The 24,358-nt window shown below is 38.4% G+C and overlaps 1 protein-coding gene across 1 annotated transcript in view; it reads right to left on the reverse strand.

Moving 5' to 3' along the window:
* CATSPERE (catsper channel auxiliary subunit epsilon) overlaps positions 1 to 24,358 on the reverse strand; it is a 197,729-nt gene that overhangs the window by 60,556 nt on the left and 112,815 nt on the right. The window contains 2 exon segments of the mRNA XM_032591870.1: positions 3,421 to 3,895; positions 14,650 to 15,142. Of these exon segments, the coding sequence (XP_032447761.1) occupies positions 3,421 to 3,895; positions 14,650 to 15,142 (968 nt within the window).

The raw sequence follows: 24,358 nt of genomic DNA on the forward strand, positions 1-24,358 counted from the left end.
GTTCCCATTACCCATTTCCCAAGCCTCAGCTTAGACATCACTTCTCCAAGGAAGCCTTCTGTATCTCCCCACCCCCGCCCCCAGACTTGAGTAAGGTACTCGATTTATGTGATTCTGTAGCGCCCAATATTGGCTCTGTTATAGCATTAGCCATGTTGCATTGTTTGTAGGTTTACTTGTCTTTATCCTCTGCAATTTTGTAAGTGCTAAAAGGGTGGGGATTGTGTCCAATTTCCATGCTATCTCCAACTCCCAGAAGAGCATCTCGCAAATAGTGCGTGTTCAATGAATACATGCTCATCCATTTATTCAAAAAAGTACCTATTATATACTATATTAGACACTGTGGGTAAAGCAGCAAATATAACAAAGTCACACAAAGCTTGTTTTTTGTTGGAAGATTCAGTTAATGAATAAGTACACGTGTAATTTGTTGGATGAGAAGTGCTGTGAACAAAATGAAGAAGTGTAAGGGACACAGCATGGGAGTTAGGTCAGGGTTAGGGAAGAGCTCTCCAAACAGTTGGCATTTAGACTTAAACCTGAATCCAATGTTAAGAGTCATGTAGACATCAATGTGAACAACGCTTTTGGCATATGAAACAGTAGGTAACCAGGGAACAGCAAAGAGGCCAGTCTGCAGCTAGGTAACAGTGAACAAAGGGTCAAGTGATAGATGACATCAGAGTCTGGGGCCAAACCACATACTACTTTTCGGGCCATGGTAACAGTTTTGGATTTTATCCTGAGTGATGCAGGAAGCCAAATGAGGGTTTTAAGCTGAGGAGTAATGTGATTTTGCATGTTTTGAAAGGCTCACGCTAGCTTCCCAGTGACTGTAATCTGGTGGAGGCAGGGAGAGCACATGAAAGGCTCTTACACATATGGGCTGGAGAGGACACTGGCTTGGACTGGAGTGAGGATGGTGGAAAGGGGTTAGATTTTAGATAGACTTTTTAGATAGAGCCACCAGGAGCTGCTCGTGGATTAGTTGTGGGATGTCAAAGGGAAAGATTCGAGGATGAGGTCAAGGTTTGTGCCTGGGAAGACAGGAAGAGGTGATATTTACTTGACAGGAAAGGACTAGGCAAGGAGCAGGTTGAGATAGGAGTGAGAAACTCAGGGATCCATTCTTGGATGTCAAATCTAAGATGCCTACTAGTCATCCGAATGAAGGTATGCTGAAGGCAGCTGGGAATAAGGCCTGGAGTTGAGGCTAGGGCTTATGGCCAGAGGGCAGAGCAAATGTAAACAGAACTCAGAAGATTCCTGAAAACTAAACCCTGAGGTGCCTCTCCATTTGGGAATCAGGAAGATGAAGATGGAAAAGAGGCTGAGGAGGAGTAGCTAGTGAGGTAGTAGGAAGAGTAAAAAAGCGATAGCCCAAAAGCCAGGTGAAAAAAAGCATTTTGAAGGGGACAACTCTTGTGCTGTTGGTGGGAATGCAAACTGGTGCAGCCACTCTGGTTTCTCAAAAAGCTAATACCAGAACTACCCTATGATCCAGCAATTGCACTACTAGGTGTTTACCCCAAGGATACAAAAACGCAGATTCAAAGGGGTCCATGTACCCCAGTGTTTATAGCAGTATTATCCACAATAGCCAAACTATGGAGGGAGACCCAATGTCCATTAACTAGTGAATGGATAAAGAAGATGTGGTGTATATATACACAAAGGAATAATACCCAGCCATCAAAAAGAGTGAAATCTTGCCATTTGCAATGACATGGATGGAGATAGGGTATATTACGCTAAGCAAAATAAGTCAAAGACAAGCACCATATGATTTCACTCATATGTGGAAGCTAAGAAACAAAACATGGACATGTTGAAAGGGGTAAAAAGAGGTAAAAAGTGATTCTTAACGATAGAGAACAAATAGGATTGATGGAGGGAGGTGGGTGGGGGATGGGCTAGATGGGTGATGGGCATTAAGGAGGGCACTTGTTATGATGAGCACTGGGTGTTGTATGTAGTGATGAATCACTGAATTCTATCCTGAAACCATTGTTGCACTGTATGTTAACCAATTAGAATTTCAATAAAAGTAAAAAATAAACTTCAAAAAGAAAAAGTATTTCAAGAATAAGGCCCTGCTAAGTGGTTTCCAATGCTGCTGCCAGGTCATGGAAGATGGCTGAAAATTGGCCATTGGGTTAGCACAGTGGAGGTCATCGAGAACCTTAACAAGAGCAGTTTCCACGGAATATTTGATTAGAGTGCCTTCAAGAGAAAGGGAGGAAAGAGGAAAAAGTGAAAGTAGGCAATATTTTTTAGAGTTTTGTTGTAAAAGGGAACATAAAAATCAAATGGTTGGGAGTTGAAGGGTGATAGAGGTCAAGAAAGACTGATTATGAATGACAGTGACATTTCCTTTAAATTCCATGTTTGGGGTTACCTCCTAACTAGGCTTTTTGAGGATTGCACTTCCTATTTCTCGGCATTGCCTATAATGTTTAGTATGCTACCTCAGGAATAACAAGATCAAGAATAACTACTATTAGCTGAAGGTTTACCATGCACCCAGTTTTATTTTAAGCATTTTACATACAATCTCTTATCCAGTTGACACAGCTGCCCTACATTCTAGATTGGAATACTGAAGCTTGGAAAGGTTCAATGACTTGCTCATGGATGTGAATACAGGTCCACTTAACTCTACAAAATGTGCCATAGCTTGAATTGTGTCCCCTCAGAAAAGATATGTTGATGTTCTAATTCCCAGTACTCCTTCAGAATGTGACCTTATTTGGAAATAGGGTCATTACAGAGGCAATCAGTTAAGATGAGGTGCTCCTGGAGCAGGGTGGGCCCTGGCGTCCTTACAACAAGTTGGCGTGTGAGGACACAGGGAGAATGCGACATCGTGATGAAGGCAGAGGTTGGGATGATGCAGCTGCAAGTCAAGGGATGGCCAGGTTTACCAGAAAGCCACCAAAGGCTGGGAAGAAGCAATGAAAGATCCCCCTTTGGGTTTCAGAGGGATTCTGAATTCATGGCATTCAGAGGGAATTCATGGCTTTGCTGACACCCTGAATGTGGACTTCTAGCCTCCAAAATTGAGACAATAAATTCCTGTTGTTTGAAGCCACCCAGCTAGTGGTAGCCCTAAGGAGTCCTAGGAAATGAATACAACACCATATCACTTCCAATACTAAAATGCATATGTATGTGCTGATTGACCGAAATGAATCTAACGGGAAAAAAAACCCCAGAACTGGAGTTGGCCATTTTGCTATGTGAGATCATAACTGACCTTAGTGGAGCTTAAAACATATCCGTTTTTAGGCGGTAAAAAGTACACCTTTCTCTACCCATATACCCATATATTAGTGCATTTATAATTGTTACATCTTCATAAGGAAGGTATCTACTAGAAAATCTAGAATAAATTTTTGCAGACTGAGAATGGCTCACCGATGAAAATGATATGAATGGTGCTGTTCTGTGACAACCTTGATAAGTTTCCAAACTCTGTAGGCGTTTGGATGACTCCAGTCTCGGTGAAATTGTGATAGCAATAGTAGACCCTATGTTTGTCCCATAGTACTAATTCTGGAAGTGCTGAATATAGAAAATGTGCATTTACAAAAGTGTCACTAGGGACATCTAATGCAAAGTCTTGGTTCATCCACTGCTCTGTATCTTCATTATATATTACCACATAAATCTTTTTGTTGACTGTGTATGCAGAGCAGTAACTTAATAACAAGGCAATCTCCAAAGGGTGTCCTGTATACTCAACATTGTGTATAGTTAGTGTATCGGTTGGTGATATATTTAGAAGGCTTTTCAGTTTTTCAGTAGTCATTATTTTCATAAATTTAAGAAGAGGATATCCAAGATAAAGTTCACTTTTGGTCCAGACTGCGAAGATACTTCTTATTTTACTCTGTAACAAAATGGAAAATAACTTAAAGATCTTTTGTTTTAGGGATGGTCCTTACAATTCCTGTCTTCTAATTTGCTATATTTAAAAATAAAATGTAGTAACTATTAAGGTTTGACTCTTAGTGTATTTCTGAATAATACTCCAGGTATTGAAATACATGACATGGAAATATGTCATATTATATATATTCATAAATATAAGTTATTTCAGTAATTTTACTCTTTATCTATAGACATAATTAATTTTAATTCCCTTTTAAATCCCCAGAGAATATCAGCCTTCTCTTTTCTTATGTATTTATCCACTCTGGCCAGGAGTGCCTTTTTGATGTTCACTACGGTCAAGATATAAAGACACTTCAAACATGAAGTTATTTTTGGAATTATAGCTTCCTTGGATATGAGATCAAGAGAAGAGAGAACTTAAAACTTTGGATCAATACTACCCTTTTATGAACACAGGCTGTTAGAGAGACTGTTGTGTCTGAAATTCAGTGGGCCTAATTTCATTTAGCAAGCCAAGATCCCTCTTCTCCCCTGTCTCTTCTTCCCAATTGTTTCTAATTCTTAGAGATTTTTACTTAATATGTAACTTCTATTTTCATGACTGTCAAAAGGAGTCTCTTGGGCACATAGTGATAAAATGTCGACACTACCCAAGCAATCTACACATTCAATGCAACTCCTATCAAAATAACACCAGCATTCTTCACAGAGCTAGAACAAACAATCCTAAAACTTGTATGGAACCAGAAAAAACTCTGAATAGCCAAAGCAATCTTGAAAAAGAAAAGCAAAGCTGGAGGCATCACAATTCAAGACTACAAACAGTGCTACAAAGCTGTCATCATCAAGACAGTATGGTACTGGCACAAGAACAGACACAATGGAACAGAATTAGAGAACCCAGAAATGGACCCACAAACGTATGGCCAACTAATCTTTGACAAAGCAGGAAAGAATATCCAATGGAAAAAAGACAGTCTCTTCAGCAAGTGGTGCTGGGAAAACTGGACAGCGACATGCAGAAGAATGAACCTGGACCACTTTCTTACACCATACACTCAAATCCATAAACTCAAAATGGATGAAAGACCTAAACATAAGACAGGAAGCCATCAAAAGCCTCGAGGAGAAAACAAGCAACAACCCCTTTGACCTCAGCTGCAGCAACTTCTTATTTGACATTTCTCTAGAGGTAAGGAAAACAAAAGCAAAAATGAACTATAGGGACCTCATCAAGATATAAAGTTTCCGCACAGCGAAGGAAACAATCAGCAAAACTAAAAGGCAACCGAAGGAATGGGAAAAGAAATTTGTAAATGACATATCAGATAAAGGGTTAGTATTCAAAATCTATAAAGAACTTGTCAAACTCAACACCCAAAAAACAAACAATCCAGTGAAGAAATGGGCAAAAGACACGAATAGACGCTTCTCCAAAGAAGACATCCATCCAGATGGCTGACAGACACATGAAAAAATCCTCAACATCATCCATCATTGGGGAAATACAAATCAAGACCACGATGAGATACCACCTCACACCTGCCAGAATGGCTAACATTAACAACACAGGCAACAACAGATGTTGGCGAGGATGCAGAGAAAGAGGACAACTTTTGCACTGCTGGTAGGAATGCAAACTGGTGCAGCCACTCTGGAAAACAGTATGGAGGTTCCTCAAAAACTTAAAAATAGAACTACCCTATGACCCAGCAATTGCACTACTAGGTATTTATCCAAAGGATACATGTATGCTGATTTGAAGGGACACATGCACCCTTCAATGTTTATAGCAGCACTATCAACAATAGCCAAAGTATGGAAAGAGCCCAAATCTCCATTGATGGATGAATGGATAAGGAAGATGTGGTGTGTATATATATATATGTATATAATGGAGTATTACTCGGCAATCAAAAAGAATGAAATCTTGCCATTTGCAACTACGTAGATGGAACTGGAGGGTATTGTGCTAAGTGAAATAAGTCAGTAAGAGAAAGACAAATCTATGATTTCACTCATATGTGGAATTTAAGATCCAAAACAGATTAACAGAAGGGAAGGGAAGCAAAATTAATATAAAAACAAAGAGGGAGACAAACCATAAGAGACTCTTAAATACAGAGAAAAAACTGAGGGTTGCTGACAGGGTTTGGGTGGGAGGAAGGGCTAAAGAGGTGAGGGGCATTAAGGAGGGCACTTGTTGGGATGAGCACTGGGTTGTTATATGTAAGTGATGAATCACTAAATTTTATTCCTGAAATTATTATTACACTATATGCTAATTAATTTGTATTTAAACTTTAAAAAAATTTTTAAAAATAAGAAAAAAAATAAAAACTTAAAAAAAAAGTCTAGAGCTTGTGTTGCTTAAATGAGTGTGAGATGATCTTCCAAGAGTAAATATATTAGAAACAAAGTGATGAGCCTCTCATAGAAAAGACCCAAGGTTATGCTCATTCTTGGCAGAGGGATGGGAAGAGGAATCCGTCATAAATATGACATATGGGAATTCCAAGGAGCCTCAGCCATGGAATGAGTTTTTACCCACCCACAAACTTTCCCATAGATCTTCACCTAGTGCATAGGTGTAGTAAGCCAAAGGTTTTGGGACAAGGCCAGGGAGCTGAGAGATCCCCTTGAGGCATTCAGGGACTCTCTCAAAAATAAAGCAGTAATCCTCTGAAGACAGGGAGGGGGCAGGCTGCAAGGCAGCAAAGTTGAGAGAAATCCATCTGTACTCCGGATTCTCAGCTATCATAGGCTGGGAGTGGGATACGGGGGTTGAGAGACTCTCCCTCTGAGACATGCTTGGCCTTTACAAAGTGTAAGGCAGCCTCCCTGCCACAACTGGGGACAGGGAAGCATGGGAGAGAGAGAGAGAGAGAGAGAGAGAGAGAGAGAGAGAAAGAGAAAGAGAAAGAGAAAGAGAAAGAGAAAGAGAAAGAGAAAGAGAAAGAGAGAGAGGTCTCTCAATGCCTGAAAATCCCAGGGCAGATGAGGAAAGAGAATTCCTTAGAGATCAAAAAGCTGGCAGCTAGACTATAAAGCAGAGACAGCTGTCCTCGAGTTTGGAAAGGTGATGGGCCAGTTGTAAAGTGTGAAGAGATCCCTGGAATCTTGTCAGTGCTAAGAGCCCAAGTATGGCTAAAGAGGTAATAACTGATAAAAATGCTGAAGGACCTACTGGAAAAGATGGGCAACGCGAGTACAGAGATGGGGAATTTCAGCTGAGATATGTAAATGATAAAAAAGAACAAAGTGAAATGTTAGAAATAAAAAAAATATGACATCAGGAATAAAAAAATTATTAGACGCATTCAAGAGTAAAGTGGGAAAAGCTGAAGGGCTGTGAGCTTGAAGACAGGTGAATATACAAACTGAAATACAAAGAAAGAAGTAGCGTAAACACAAAATGAACAGACTGAGGTCTGTGGGACAATATTAAATGGTGTCATATATGCATTTCTAAACCCCTAGAAGGAGAGGAAAAACAGAATGGTGCAGAAGAAATATTTGAAGAGATAATGTCCAAGAACATCCCCAAATTAATGACTGACATAATCCCAGAAACCCAAGAGACTCAGTTGAACCACAAACAGGATATATACAAAGGAAATCGCACCTAACTACTAATGAATAATACATAATAAAAATGCTGAAGACCAAAGATAACGTGCAAATTCTAAAAGCAGCGGCAGATAAAAAGACACATTGTATATGTGAGAACAATGGCATGAATGATGGCTGACTTCTTCCCCAAAATGATAGAGGCCATAAGATAATGGAACGATGTCATCATAAATTGCTTTAAAAACAACAAAACCCAGCTGTCATCCTATAATTCTGTATTCAGTGAAAAATGCCCTTCAAAAATGAAGGCCAAAAAATAAAGACACCTTTATACAGACAAATGCTGAGAGAACTTGTTGTATAGGAAAATTCAAAGATATTCCTCAGGCAGAAGGGAAATGGATTCAGGAGGAACTCTGGATATGCAAACAGAAATGAAGCCTGCCTGGGAGAATATATCTATAAAGACTTATTTTGCCATCAGTTTATATCTATATATCTATACATCTTTATCACAATTGACTATTAATTCATTTATTTACTTTCTTTTTTTTTAGAGAGAGAGAGAGAGAGCACACAAAGTAGGGTAGGGGCAGAGAGAGAGGGAGAGAGAGAATCCCTGTGCTGTCAGCACAGAGCCCAAGGTGGGGCTCGAACTCACAAACCATGAGATCATGACCTGAGCCGAAATCAGTCAGCCACTTAACTGACTGAGCCACCCAGGCCCCCTGACAATTGACCTTTTTAAAGGAAAAATAGTAACAATATATTTTGAAATTTATAGCATATTTAGAAGTAAAATATGAGATAAGAATATAAAGGGTGGGAGGGATATAAATGGAACCATACAGTCATAAGTTTCTTACACTGTTGTTAAGTATATACTACTTGAAATTAGACTCTGATAAATTAAAGATGATTATTATGGGGCACCTGGGTGGCTCAGTCTGTTGTGCATCAGATTCTTGGTTTTGGCTCAGGTCATAATCCCACAGTTCATGACACTGAGCACTGCATTGGACTCTGCACTGACAGCAGGAAGCCTGCTTGGGATTCTCTCTCTTTCCCCCTCTCTCTGCCCCTTCCCCACTCATGCATGTGCACGTGCATACACTCTCTCTTAAAATAAATAAATAGCCTTAACAAAAAGATTGTTGTACAGCCAAATGCAATCACTAAAAAGAAGATCTTGAATAAAAAAAAAATGAACACAGCTGAAAACAGAGATACTGAAAAAAACATGATTCCTTCAGAGGACAAGAAGAGAGAAACAAAGGAACAAAGAACACGTGGGGTTACTAGAAAACAAATACCAAGATGGTAGACTTAACTCCAACCATAGCAGTAGTTATGTTAAATCTTGGTGGACTGAATACTATAATTTTTAAAATATTTTTTTAATGTTTATTTATTTTTGAGAGAGAGAGAGACAGAGAGAGAGAGAGAGAGAGAGCGCAAACAGGGGAGGGGCAGAGAGAAAGGGAGTTACAGAATCTGAAGCAGGCTCCAGGCTTTGAATGGTCAGAATAGAGCCTTACATGCAGCTCGAACTCGTGAACTCGTGAACTCACGAGATCATGACCTGAGCCGAAGTCAGATGCTTAACCAACTGAGCCACCCAGGTGCCCCTGAATACTATACTTTTAAAGCATATATTGTCACACTGGAGAAGAAGCAAGATTGCAGTTTATAAGAAGTATGAAGTCACAGACAGATTGATTGTAAAGGGATAAAAATAATGCACCATATAAGCATGAAACATAAGAAAGCTAGTGCATACCCTCTAGAAGAGTTTAGATAATAAAAGATTGGACACACCCAATGTTGGTGAGATGTGGAACGAAATGAAAAAAAAAACTGCCATAAGTATTTTATGTTTTAATTACTATAGCCTTGTAATAAATTTTGATGTATGATAGAAGAAATACTTTGCTACCCAACCATTCCAACTTTCAGCTCTTTACTCTTTGATATGTATTTTAGAATCAGTGTACTGAGCTCCACAAAGTAACATTGGGAGTTTGACTGGAACAGCATCAAATCGATAGATAAATCCGGGAAGAATTGAAAAGCTTAAAATATTCTGTATTCTAATCCATGAACATGATATGGCTATGTATTCGGATCTTTATTAATATTTTTGATAATATTTTATTTTCGTCTCAACCAAGATCTTGTACATTTTTAATGGCATTTGTTCTTGGAAATCTGGAAATTTTTTTGGTTCTCTCTTGAATTTCCATATGACTTTTAGAATCAGCTTCTCAATTTCTATTAGAAGCCTACTGGGATTTTAACTGATGTGTGCTGAATTTCTCAAGCATTGACACCTTAACAGAGTCTTCTCACCCATGAACAGATCTCTCCACTTAAGTCTTTTATTTCACCAGTAATATTTTGTAATGTGTGTGTGTGTGTGTGTGTGTGTGTGTGTGTGTTATATGTGTAGTGTGTGTGGTGGTATGTGTGCGTGGTACCATTTTTTTAAGCTTTTAAATTCCAGTGAGTAACACACAGTGTAATATTAGTTTCAGGTGTACAATATAGTGATTCAACACTTCAGTATATCACCCAGTGCTCATCACTCCTTAATCCCCATCACCTATTTCCATCACCCCTCCACCCACCTCTCTTCTGGACCATAAGTTTGTTCTCTATAGTTAAGAGTCTGTTTCTTGGTCTGCCTCTCCTTCTCTTCCCTTTGCTTGTTCGTTTTGTTTCTTAAATTCCACATGAGTGAAATCATACGGTTATTTGTGTTTTGTAGTCTTTAAGTGTGTATACACTTGCACATCTTTTGTCAGAATCATCCCTAAGCACTTAATATTTTATAATGTACTATAAATAGTATTTCTTAAAGTTTCAATTTGTTATTGTTCATTTTTATGCTTGTATATTTCCTATGCAAAATTAAATTGTATATTTCATATGGAAATAAATTTGAGTTTTTATATTGATCTTATAAACTGCAATCTTAGTAAACAAATTTATTAGCCCTGATGGGTTTCTTGTATATTCTGTAACCTTTTCTACATCTAATGATGCTGTTTGGTAATAAAGACAGTTTCACTCTTCCTTTCCAAGGTACATGCCTTTGTTTCTTGACTCATTGCACCTACTAGAATGGCCAGCACAATGTTGAATAGAAGTAATAGGAGCACACATTCTTGCCTTGTTCCTTATTTTAAGCAAGGAAGGCAAGAAAAAAAAAAAGAAATAAAGAATATATAGTGTTAATAGAAAATAGATAACAAAATGGTAGACTTAAAACCCAACCACAGCAATAACTGCATTAAATCTAAGTGGGCTAGTCTTTTACCATCACGTGCAATGTTAGCCATTCATTTTATATGAATGTCCTGTGTTAAGTTGAAGAAATTCCTTCTTATTCCTATTTTGCTGATTGTTAAAATCAATTGTGTATATTGGATGTTGTCAAGTGCTTTTCTGTGTCTATTGAAATGATCATATGGTTTTTCTTTTGTTGTTTTCTAATATGGTAAGTCGTGTTGATTGATTTTCTAATGTAAACCACTCTTTCATTCCTGAACTAAAACCCTACCTGTGCATGATATATTTTCCTTTCTATATATTGTTGGATCTAGTTTGCTAAAATTTTGCCTAGAAGTTTAAAATTTTGTTTATGAGAGATATTACTATGTAGTTTTATATTTTTCTAATATGTTATTCTTGGTTGTAGTATCAGACAAGCTGCTCCATGGAATCAATTGAAAAGTATTACTCCCTCTTCAATTTTCTGAAGTTTAGAACTGGCATCATTTATTTTTAAAATATATAGCAGGACACTGATGAAATCCTCCTGGCCTGGAGGTTTCTTTGTGGGAAGGTTTTTAAATAACAAATTCAATTACTTTGATTGATGTAAGAGTATTCATGTCATCTGTTTCTTCTTTAGTTTTTTTTTTTTTTGTTTATTCTTTTTTTTTTTTTTAATTTTTTTTTTCAACGTTTATTTATTTTTGGGACAGAGAGAGACAGAGCATGAACAGGGGAGGGGCAGAGAGAGAGAGGGAGACACAGAATCGGAAACAGACTCCAGGCTCCGAGCCATCAGCCCAGAGCCTGATGCGGGGCTCGAACTCACAGACCGCGAGATCGTGACCTGGCTGAAGTCGGACGCTTAACCGACTGCGCCACCCAGGCGCCCCTTAATGTTTATTCTTAAAAGAGAGAGAGACAGAGCATGAATGGGGGAGGGGCAGAGATAGAGAGGGAGACACAGAATCTGAAGCTGGCTCCAGGCTCTGAGCTGACAGCACAGAGCCCAACGTGGGGCTCAAACTCACGAACTGCGAGATCATGACCTGAGCCAAAGTTGGACGCTTACCCAACTGAGCCACCCAGGCACCCCTGTCATCTGTTTCTTCTTAAGGAGGCTTTGGTAGTTTGTGTCTTTCAAGTAACTTGTCCATTTTATGGTTTTGAATGTGTTTTAGATTCTTTTTAACTTTGTATTTACAGTTGTTTGTAACATTGTTTTACTGTCTTTTTAGCAGCAGCAGACTTTGCACCAATTCCACTTCTTTCAGTCTCAATATTGGCAATTTGTGTCTTCTCTTTTTTGTTTTATCCTCAGTCAGTCTGGCTAAAGAGTTGCCAATTTTATGGATCTTCTCAATGAATCAGCTTTTTGGTTTTGTTGATTTTCTCTGTAGGTTTTCTGTTTTTATTTTGTTTTGTTTTTCTTAATGCCATTAATTTACCCAATGATTTTTTTTTATTTCCTTTCTTCTGTTTACTTTTGGTTGAAATCATTTCTGGTTTCTTAAAGTGGAAGCAGAGATCATGGATTTGAGATATTTCTTCTTTTGTAATATAGAGGATTAATGTTATAAATTTCCCTCTAAGTATCTCTTCAGTAGCATCCCACCAATTTTGACATATTGTTTCCATTTTCTTTCAGTTCAAAACAGTTTGTTTCTTTCAGTTTAAAAAGTGTTTATTTATTTTGAGAGAGAGAAAGCATGAGCGGTGGAGGGGCATAGAGAGAGAGAGAGGGAGAGAGAGAATCCCAAGCAGGCTCCACACTGTCAGTGCAGAGCCCAACACAGGGCCCTAACTCATGAACCCTGAGATCATGACCTGTGCTGAAATCAAGAGTCTGATGCTTAGCCAACTGAGTCACCCAGGTGCCCATAGTTCAAAACACTTTCTAATTAGTTTTTAAAATTTGTTCTTTCTTTAAAATATATTACAAAGCTGTAGTAATCAAGACAGTATGGTATAAGCCCCAAAATAGACATAGATCAATGGAACAGAATAGAAAACCCAGAAATGAATCTACAGCTATATGGACTATTAATCTTTGACAAAGCAGGAAAGAATATCCAATGCAAAAAAAACCCAGTCTCTTCATCAAATGGTGTTGAGAAAACTGGACAGTGACATGCAGAAGAATGAACCTGGACCACTTTCTTATACCACACACTAAAATAAATTTAAAATGAGGACCTAAATGTGAAACAGGAAACCATTAGAATCCTAGAGGAGAACACGGGCAGTAACCTCTTTTACATTGGCATAGCAACTTCTTACTAGATAGGTCTCTTAAGGCAAGAGAAACAAAAGCAAAAATAAACTATTGGGACTTTATCAAAATAAAAACCTCTGCAGAGCCAAGGAAACAATAAGTAAAACTAAAAGACAACCTATGGAATGGGAGAGGATATTTGCAAATGACATATCTGATAAAGTGTTAGTATCCAAAATATCTAAAGAACTTATCAAACTCAACATCCAAAAAACAAATAATCCAGTGAAGAAATGGGCAAAAGACATGAATAGACACTTCTCCAAAGAAGACATCCAGATGGCCAACCTCCACATGAAAAAATGCTCAACATCAGTTATTATCAGGGAAATACAAATCAAAACCACAATGAGATACCACCTCACACCTGTCAGAATGGCTAACATTAACAACTCAGGCAACAACAGATGTTGGCGAGGATGCAGAGAAAGAGGCTCTCTTTTGCATTGTTGGTGGGAATGCAAGCTGGTGCAGCCACTGTGGAAAACAGTATGGAGGTTCCTCAAAAAATTAAAAATAGAACTACTGTATGCCCCAGCAATTGCACTACTAGGTATCTATCCAAGGGATACAGGTGTGCTGTTTTGAAGGGGCATACGCACCCCAATGTTTATAGCAGCGCTACCAACAGTAGGCAAAGTATGGGAAGAGCCCAAATGTCCATCGATGGATGAATGGATAAAGAAGACGTGGTGTATATATACAATGGAGTATTACTTGGCAATCAAAAAGAATGAAATCTTGCCATTTGCAACTACGTGGATAGAACTAGAGGGTATTATGCTAAATGAATTAGTCAGAGAAAGACAAATATCATGTGACTTCACTCATGTTAAGACTTTAAGATCCAAAACACATGAACAGAAGGGAAGGGAAGCAAAAGTAATATAAAAAGAGGGAGGGAGACAAAACAGACTCTTAAATATGGAGAACAAACAGAGGGTTGCTGGAGAGGCTGTGGGAGGGGGGATGGGCTAAATGGGTAAGGGGCATTAAGGAATCTACTTCTGAAATCATGGTTGCACTATATGCTAACTAACTTGGGTGTAAATTAAAAAATAAAAATTTTAAAAATTTAAAAAAATGGGCAGAAGACATGAATAGACATTTTTTCAAAGAAAACACGCCAATGGCCAACAGACACATGAAAAGATACTCAACATCACTCATTATCAGGGAAATGCAAATCAAAACTACAAGGAGATATCACCTCACACCTGTCAGAATGTCTAAAATATTTTATTCACTATATTGTCAAAAAGAAAAGTTAATCCAATTTTGAGAGCACATGATATCTTTGGGTAAAATAGTTTTTTGGGCCTTTTGCCCACATTGAGATAAAACAAAACTCTCATAATATAATTAAATGACTCTGCATAATAACAACCAAGATTTATTTCATTCTTTGTTGTTGGAAATGCATCTCTAAACAGAGGCTTCTGAAAATTTAGGTTAGGAAGATGGTTTTACTTACCACCAAAAATAAAATAGCTCTGCAAAATCTGCATAGTATAGTCTCTTTTATACCATGGAATTAAGTGATATGGTGAATTTGTCTAAATGTGTAAGTCTAATATACATATATATATATATATATATATATATATATATAATCTTTTACTAACCTTTAATAAATGTCTGGCCCAACACCATTTTCTTGAGGAAATGCCCATAATTCCACCATCAGGAAGATTTTCATTTCTTCCCAGTCTTTTGAACGCAGTAAAAGTTTTGATGTAAAGAATACCATTTATTAGAAAAAATATTCCATCCCACGATATGTTCACATCAGACACGTTGTGTCTCTCATCGTCAGTCAAAATGTTTGGAGGCACTCTGATTCTGGTCCAAGTACGGAATGAATCATTTGTTTGAAAGGTCTCCATATCAGCTACCACCACAACCGATGAAAGAACACAAGTAGCCCAGGCTAATATTAACTGACTACCTTGCGGTGAAGTGATTGGTAAAGAGTCAGGAATCTCGGGCATTGTCAACAAAGGGAAGGTCAGCAGGAAAAGAACATCTGCGATAAAGCAGTCTTGAAAAGCCACCTGATTTCCTTTAATTTCCTTTAGCACATCATCTGTTGTCATTGGCACTGAAATATGCCAGGTCCTAAGGAGAAGAAGAATATGAAAATTAAAAATATAAAAATTAAATATAAAAAATTATGTCTATAAAATATTAGAATTAAGTGTAGAAATTATAAACATAGAATGTATAAAAATGTAATGGCCTCTCTTCTCATCCATTTTGTACACTACTGACATTTATCATCTTTAAAAAAATTTTATTTTTATCAACATAAATCTGGGTGAAACAAATTAAATAGCACTAAAAGGCTACCCCTGCCCCATTTCTCCACATTCTTCACTCTTGTTCCCAAAGGAAAACAATCTGGACTCTTACAGCTCTCTCATTTGCAGTGTGTCTCCAAATTCTCAAATATTCTTATGCTTCTCTCTTAATATATAATTTTTACACATTATCTATTGGCTTCTTATATGACAGATGAAGATGTATTGCTCATAAAGTTTAACTACCCATACGTCTCTTCTCCAACATCACAGTGTTTAGCTAAATCTATAGGGTTTACATTGTTTTACTATGTAAATATTGTTTACTACTGAGCCAGTTATTGTACTATAATTACATCTTCACATATACACATATATATTCATAATCCTTCTCCTAGAGTTAATAATTATTTGATTTTGAAAATCTGTTGTTTCCTAAGTGTGCCAGGAGGTGAAATGGTGCTCCCTAATATTTTCCACGTGGTAAAGACAGGTCATCTAGTACTTGTTCATTTCATAACTCTCTGGGCTGAAGGCACCATGTTCTCAGTCCAGAGCTTTGATCTTTCTGGTTTGGCTAAAGCACATCCTTCAGTACCTCTCTGTGAAAGTATAAAATTGAACATAAAAAATATATATGAATGTGAAATATGAATGTACATTCATGTATATGTGAATAGAAAATATATGAACATAAAATTTTGAGACCCCCGAATATCTGAAAATATTTTACACACCTACTGAATAAATTAGGCAGAGACTTCAGAGCTCTGAGGGCATCTTCTCCCTTCTTTTTGTATTAAAGTTTACTAATGAAAAGCCAGATGATACACTGATTCTTGCTATTATTTAAATGGATTGCCTTTCTTTAAGATTTTAGGATCTCCCCCTTTTTTTCTTGGTATTCTATTATTCAACAGGGCTGGGTCTATCTTTTGAGTGGACATACAGAGGAATTTGTGAAAACAAGCATTCTACCATGAATCTCAGAAGTCGTGAAGAATTCCAAGGAGAGTTTCTTAGCAGGACAATCGAGGAGATGTTGGGTTGTAGATGTTCAGTGAACATCTCTTGAGTTTTCTATTTCCTCAGTGAATACATACCTGGGTGATGGCATTCTGCCCACTCGGACTGTGGTCCTGGCAGGTCAAGGCAGCCCATGTTGGGGCATTTGTAGGGTTATCACCAAATCACCATGCTGCCATGACACTCAATGCAATTACTGTTTTTGGCAAGCCACACTACTGACTTGGTAACATCAGTTTCAAGTACAATTTCTAAAATCATCATGGGGTGCCTGGGTGGCTCATTGGTTAAGCATCTGACTCTTGATTTCAGCTCAGGTCATGATCTCATGGTTTGTGAGTTCAAGCCCCACCTCAGGCTCTGCACTAACAGTGCACAGCCTGCCTGGGATTCTCTCTCTCTCCCCTCTATTTGCCCCTTCCACACACACTCTCTCTCTCTCTCTCTCTCTCTCAAAATAAATAAATAAACATAAAAAAATCATCAGTACCATTTTGTTACATTGTCATATATACACACACACACACACATATTATATATATATAAATATAAATACATTATTCTATATATAATAATAATTTCATATGTGTATAGCCCCATTATAACTAAGCATCGGTGACTATTTTGTTTGAATGGATAACTTCCTATCTACAAGGCCTAGAAAGGAGCCAGCACTCAAGGCCTAGCTAAGACATACTGAGCATTTCAATTTTCTTTTTCCTTATTTTTTTTTTACTGTGTTTCTTTCTTTCTTTCTTTCTTTCTTTCTTTCTTTCTTTCTTTCTCTATTTCTATATAATTTATTGTCAAGTTAGCTAACTTACACTACATACAGTGTGCTCTTGGTTTGGGGGGTAGATTGCCGTGATTCATTGCTTACATACAACACCCAGTGCTCATCCCAACAAGTGCCCTCCTCAATGCCCATCACCCATTTCCCAGCCCCCCGTCCCCCTATCAACCCTCAGTTTATTTTCCTCAAGAGTCTCTTATAGTTTGCCTCCCTTTCTGTTTGAAACTATTTTTTCCCCTTCCCTTCCCCCCGTGGTCTTCTGTTAAATTTCTCAAGTTCCACATATGAGTGAAAACATATGATATCTGTCTTTTTTATGACTGACTTATTTCACTTAGCATAATACCCTCCAGTTCCATCCATGCTGTTACAAATGGCAGGATTTCATTCCTTCTGATTGCCAAGTAGGTATTCCATTGTATATATAAACCACATCTTCAATTTTCCACGTCTATCATTTTGTTTTCAAATGTTTGATTTTTTTATGGTGATCATACACGTTTCAAAGTTCTTTTCTTACTTCTTTCCCATTTTATAACATCTTAATTTCTTTTATGTGTGTAATATCTTCTCTTTCTCTGAAGATTTTATACTTTTTTGTGATCTTTTCTTTGGCTCCCTCTATGTGTTTTTTCCTCTGAGTTCTACTGTTCTTTTTATTGATTCAGGTGTCTGACATTCATATTGGAACCTATAATTCTCTGTTAGTCTTTGGTTGTCTAATATTTAAGAGAGAAGTTGTAACAAGTTGTGTGTGGGTCAGCTCTGAGGGACACTTCTTGCTCACCATGTGCTCCATCGTGCTTTTTCCTTTCTGACTCCAATTTAAGTTATTTTAAGTAGGTCTGATCAGTTAACACAAAGAAAACTCCTCTTCTATCTTGCCAGGATATATGCTAGGTTTCCATATTCAGGGAGCAGAGCAGGAGGAAAGAACTGAAGGCACACTGGGGGGTCCCCATCACTTTAGAATTCCCTCTGTGAGCTCTTAATTAATACAATTTCATGCTCTACTAAGTCAGTTACCACTTCTCTCTCTGCTTTCTACTTTCTTGCCTCCCTTCCCATTGCTTCTCCTTGTAGGCTTGCAACTATCTTACTGAGATTATGGGTGAGAGTGGAGATAAACAATTGTATTTAATCTGCCATGTTGTAATTTATCTCCTTTAAACTGAATTTCATTAAGTGCTGTTCTGCTTAGAAACATCAATGGCCCCATAATTATATCCAGGAAAAAATTCAAGCCATTCCAAATGATTTTCAGGGAATCTCCATATTTTTTCCTATTCAATTTCCCTTGCCATATTATATTTCAAGTGTGTTCTTTCTGTTTGCCTGTCAGAACTATTGGTGCTCTTAATGTCCTGTGGGAGTTCCTCTTCCATTCTCCTGTCTTTATGTTCTACTCTTTTTTAAGTCCTGCCCAAAACTATCTCTTCTATTTTGCTTTCTTGTTTTACTACAAAATGTATCTTTTATAAGGATAACCTTTTCTAAACCCTGATTCTAAACCATCATGTGGATGGTATTTTATGGCATCCAAGGCAATATTAAAAAAAAGAAAAAAAAATATATATATATAAACAAGGAGGGGGACAAAACAGAAGAGACTCATACATATGGAGAACAAACTGAGGGTTACTAGAGGGGTTGTAGGAGGGGGGATGGGCTAAATGGGTAAGGGGCATTAAGGAATCTACTCCTGAAATCATTGTTTCACTACATGCTAACTAATTTGGATGTAAAGTAAAAAAAAATGAACCTCTAATATTATATATATATATATATATATATATATATATATATATATATATATTTTTTTCTTTGTGTTTCTTTAAAAATGCCACATATTTAGGGGACACCTGGGTGGCTCAGTCAGTTAAGCATCTGACTTCGGCTCAGGTCATGATCTCACAGTTCATGGGTTTGAGCCCCGTGTCAGACTCTGTGCTGTCAGCTCAGAGCCTGGAGCCTGCTTCGGATTCTGTGTCTCCCTCTCTCTCTCTCTGTCCCTCCCCCACTCATCTTCTGTCTCATTCTGTCTCTCAAAAATAAATAAACATTAAAAAAAATTAAAAACCACATATTTAATAATTTTATTATGAATGTATCATATATACAAAAAGAGTATATGATACACACACACATTTAAAGAATAATACTGAGATGAACATCTGTGTATTAATCACCTAGATCAAGAATCAGAATGCTACCCATACCTTAGAAATGCTCCACGTCTCTCCTTCCTCCACTCCTACCTGCTTACACATAAACACTCGCCTGATTTTGTGTTTGCGCTTGTGTTCACATTCCTGTGCTTTTTAAAAATCAGTTTTGGATACATAGACTCTCAGAGGTTTTCCAGGGAAGATGGCGGTGTAGGAGGCCGCTGGGCTCACCACGTCTGGCTGACCACTTAGATTCCACCCACATCTCCCTAAATAACCCAGAAAACCGCCAGAAGACTAGCAGAGCGGACTCTCTGGAGCAAGTGTAGACAAGAGGCCCATGGAAGAGGGCAGGAAGGGTGGAGAGGAGGTGCGCACACTACACGGACTGGCTGGAGGGAGCCGGGGTGGTGGAGGGGCAGCCAGCCCACCCTGCAAGACAGAACCCCCAAATCCGGCTTGCAGAAGTGGAGCGGTCGGACGGAGTGTGTTCTGACAGCCAGTGGGACTTAACATCTGGAATGTTATAAGTCAACAGCTCTGCTCCGAGAGCAGGAGGGCTAGAGAACAACGAAAGGGAGAGTTGTTGAGCCCCAGAGGACAGAGCTCAGCTTCGCAGGGAAAAAAGGCGCTGGCCAGCGCCATCTCCCTCGCCCATCCCCCAGCCAAAATCCCAAAGGGAACTTGCTTGCACCACGCAAACACCCAATGCTGTGCTTCTGTGGATCCATCTCTCCGACAGGTCTGCCTCCCCCCCACCCCCCCGCCGCCACCACCCCGTGCCGCAGGGCCCCTCCCAAAGCGGGTCACCAAAGGCAAAGCGAGCTGAGTCTGCCCCTCTCACCCCTGTGCACCTTGTGGGTCCACCCTGGCTAATACACAAGATCCTATAGAAGCAGCACCACAAGCCTGGCAGTGTGCGAGTAGCCCAGACAGGGGCCACACCACTCCACAGTGAGTGCTGCCACTGGGAGAGGGGAAGATAAGGCACACACCAGTCTGACTGTGGCCCCAGCGCTGGGCTGGGGGCAGACATCAGGTCTGACTGCAGCCTCACCCACCAAGGCAATTACTCCAGACAGCACAGGGGAAGAGCCCTGCAGTTCCATGACACTCCAGGGACTATCCAAAATGATGAAATGGAAGAATTCTCCTCAAAAGAAACTCCAGGAAGTAGCGACAGCTAACAAACTGATCAAAAACAATTTAAGCAATGTAACAGAAAATGAATTTAACATAATAGTCATAAAATTAATCGTTGGGCTTGAAAAAAGTAGAGAGGACAACAGAGAATCTATTACTACAGAGATCAAGGGACTAAGAAACAGTCAGGAGGAGCTAAAAAATGGTACAAATGAGCTGCAAAATAAAATGGAGGTGACCGCAGCTCAGATTGAAGAGGCAGAGGAGAGAATAGGTGAACTAGATGATAAAAATGTAGAGAAAGAGGAAGCTGAGAAAAAGAGAGAAAAAAATCCAGGAGTATGAGGGGAGAATTAGAGAACTAAGCGATGCGATAAAACATAATAATGTATGCATAATTGGTATACCAGAGGAGGAAGAAAGAGAGAAAGGTGCTGAAGGTATACTTGAAGAAATCATAGCTGAGAACTTCCCTGATCTGGGGAAGGAAAAAGGCATTGAAATCCAAGAGGCACAGAGAACTCCCTTCAGACGTAACTTGAATCGACCTTTTGCACGACATATCATAGTGAAACTGGCAAAATACAAGGATAAAGAGAAAATTCTGAAAGCAGCTAGGGATAAACATGCTCTAACATATAAAGGGAGACTGATAAGACTATTGACAGACCTATCTACTGAAACTTGGCAGGCCAGAAAGGAATGGCAGGAAATCTTCAATGTGATGAATAGAAAAAACATGAAGCCGAGAATCCTTTATCCAGCAAGTCTGTCATTCAGAATAGAAGGAGAGATAAAGGTCTTCCCAAACAAACAAAAACTGAAGGAATTCATCATCACTAAACCAGCCCTACAAGAGATCCTAAGGGGGATTCTGTGAGTGAAATGTTGCAAGGACGACAAAGTACCAGAGACATCACTACAAGCATGAAACCTACAGACATCACAATGACTCTAAACCCATATCTTTCTATAATAACACTGAATGTAAATGGACTAAATGCTCCAACCAAAAGACGTAGGGTATCAGAATGGATAAAAAAAACAAGACCCATCTATTTGCTGTCTACAAGAGACTCATTTTAGACCTGAGGACACCTTCAGATTGAAAGTGAGGGGATGGAGAACTATCTATCATGCTACTGGAACTCAAAAGAAAGCTGGAGTAGCCAGACTTAGATCAGACAAACTAGACTTTAAATTAAAGGCTGTCACAAGAGATGAAGAAGGGAATTATATGATAATTACAAGGCCTATCCATCAGAAAGAGCTAACAATTGTAAATGTCTATGCGCCGAATACGGGAGCCCCCAAATATATAAAACAATTAATCACAAACATAAGCAACCTTATTGAAAAGAATGTGGTAATTGCAGGGAACTTTAATACTCCACTTACAACAATGGATAGATCATCTAGACACAGGATCAATAAAGAAACAAGGGCCCTGAATGATACATTGGATCAGATGGACTTCACAGGTATATTTAGAACTCTGCATCCCAAAGCAACAGAATATACTTTCTTCTCAAGTGCACATGGAACATTCTCCAAGATAGATCACATACTGGGTCACAAAACAGCCCTTCATAAGTATACAAGAATTGAAATCATACCATGCATATTTCAGACCACAATGCTATGAAGCTTGAAATCAACCACAGGAAAAAGTCTGGAAAACCTCCAAAAGCATGGGGGTTAGAGAACACCCTACTAAAGAATGAATGGGTCAACCAGGCAATTAAAGAAGAAATTTAAAAATACATGGAAACAAATGTAAATGAAAAGACAACAATTCAAACGCTTTGGGATGCAGCAAAGACAGTCCTGAGAGGAAAATACATTGCAATCCAGGCCTATCTCAAGAAACAAGAAAAATCCCAAATACGAAATCTAGCAGCACACTTAAAGGAAATAGAAGCAGAACATCAAAGATACCCCAAACCCAGCAGAAGAAGAGAAATAATAAAGATCAGAGCAGAAATAAACAATATAGAAACTAAAAAAACTGTAGAGCAGATCAATGAAACCAAGAGTTGGTTTTTGAAAAAATAAACAAAATTGATAAACCTCTAGCCAGGCTTCTCAAAAAGAAAATGGAGATGACCCAAATAGATAAAATCAGGAATGAAAATGGAATTATTACAACCAATCCCTCAAAATACAAGCAATTATCAGGGAATACTATGAAAAATTATATGCCAACAAACTGGACAACCTGGAAGAAATGGACAAATTCCTAAACACCCACACACTTCCAAAACTCAAACAGGAAGAAATAGAAAGCTTGAACAGACCCATAACCAGTGAAGAAATTAAATCAGTTATCAAAAATCTCCCAAGAAGTAAGAGTCCAGGACCAGATGGCTTCCCAGGGGAATTCTACCAGACATTTAAAGCAGAGATAATACCTATCCTTCTCAAGCTGTTCCAAAAAATAGAAAAGGAAGGAAAATTTCCAGACTCATTCTATTAAGCCAGCATTACTTTGATTCCCAAATCAGACAGAGATCCAGCAAAAAAAGAGAACTACAGGCCAATATCCCTGATGAATATGGATGCAAAAATTCTCAATAAGATACTAGCAAATCGAATTCAACAGCATATAGAAAGAATTATTCACCATGATCAAGTGGGATTCATTCCTGGGCTGCAGGGTTGGTTCAACATTTGCAAATCAATCAATGTGATACATCACATTAATAAAAGAAAAGAAGCATATGATCCTGTAAAATCAATGCAGAAAAAGCATTTGACAAAATTCAGCATTCTTTCTTAATAAAACCCTCGAGAAAGTTGGGATACAAGAAACATACTTAAACATCATAAAAGCCATTTATGAAAAGCCCACAGCTAATATCATTCTCAATGGGGAAAAACTGAGAGCTTTCCCCCTGAGATCAGGAACACGACAAGGATGTCCACTCTCACCGCTGTTGTTTAACATAGTGTTGGAAGTGCTAGCATCCGCAGTCAGACAACAAAAGGAAATCAAAGGCATCAAAACTGGCAAATATGAAGTTAAGCTTTCACTTTTTGAAGATGACATGGTATCATACATGGAAAATCCGATAGACTCCACCAGAAGTCTGCTAGAACTGATAGACGAATTCAGCAAAGTCGCAGGATACAAAATCAATGTACAGAAATCAGTTGCATTCTTATACACTAATAATGAAGCAACAGAAAGACAAATAAAGAAACTGATCCCATTCACAATTGCACCAAGAAGCATAAAATACCTAGGAATAAACCTAACCAAAGATGTAAAAGATCTGTATGCTAAAAACTATAGAAAGCTTATGAAGGAAATTGAAGAAGATACACAGAAATGGGAAAACATTCCATGCTCATGGATTGGAAGAATATTGTTAAAATGTCAATACTACCCAAAGCTATCTACACATTCAATGCAATCCCAATCAAAACTGCACCAGCATTCTTCTGGAAGCTAGGACAAGCAATCCTAAATTTGTATGGAAACACAAAAGGCCCCGAATAGCCAAAGTAATTTTGAAGAAGACCAAAGCAGGAGGCATCATAATCCCGGACTTTAGCCTCTACTACAAAGCTGTAATCATCAAGACAGCATGGTATTGGCACAAAAACAGACACATAGACCAAGGGAATAGAATAGAGACCCCAGAACTAAACCCACGAAAGTATGGCCAACTAATCTTTGACAAAGCAGGAAAGAATATCCAATGGAAAAAAGACAGTCTCTTTAACCAATGGTGCTGGGAGAACTGGATGGCAACATGCAGAAGGATGAAACTAGACCACTTTCTTACACCATTCACAAAAACAAACTCAAAATGGATAAAGGACCTGAATGTGAGACAGGAAACCATCAAAACCCTAGAGAAGAAAGCAGGAAAAAGCCTCTCTGACCTCAGCCACAGCA

Source organism: Lynx canadensis, chromosome F1, assembly GCF_007474595.2.
Source record: "Lynx canadensis isolate LIC74 chromosome F1, mLynCan4.pri.v2, whole genome shotgun sequence".
NCBI classification, from domain to species: domain Eukaryota; kingdom Metazoa; phylum Chordata; class Mammalia; order Carnivora; family Felidae; genus Lynx; species Lynx canadensis.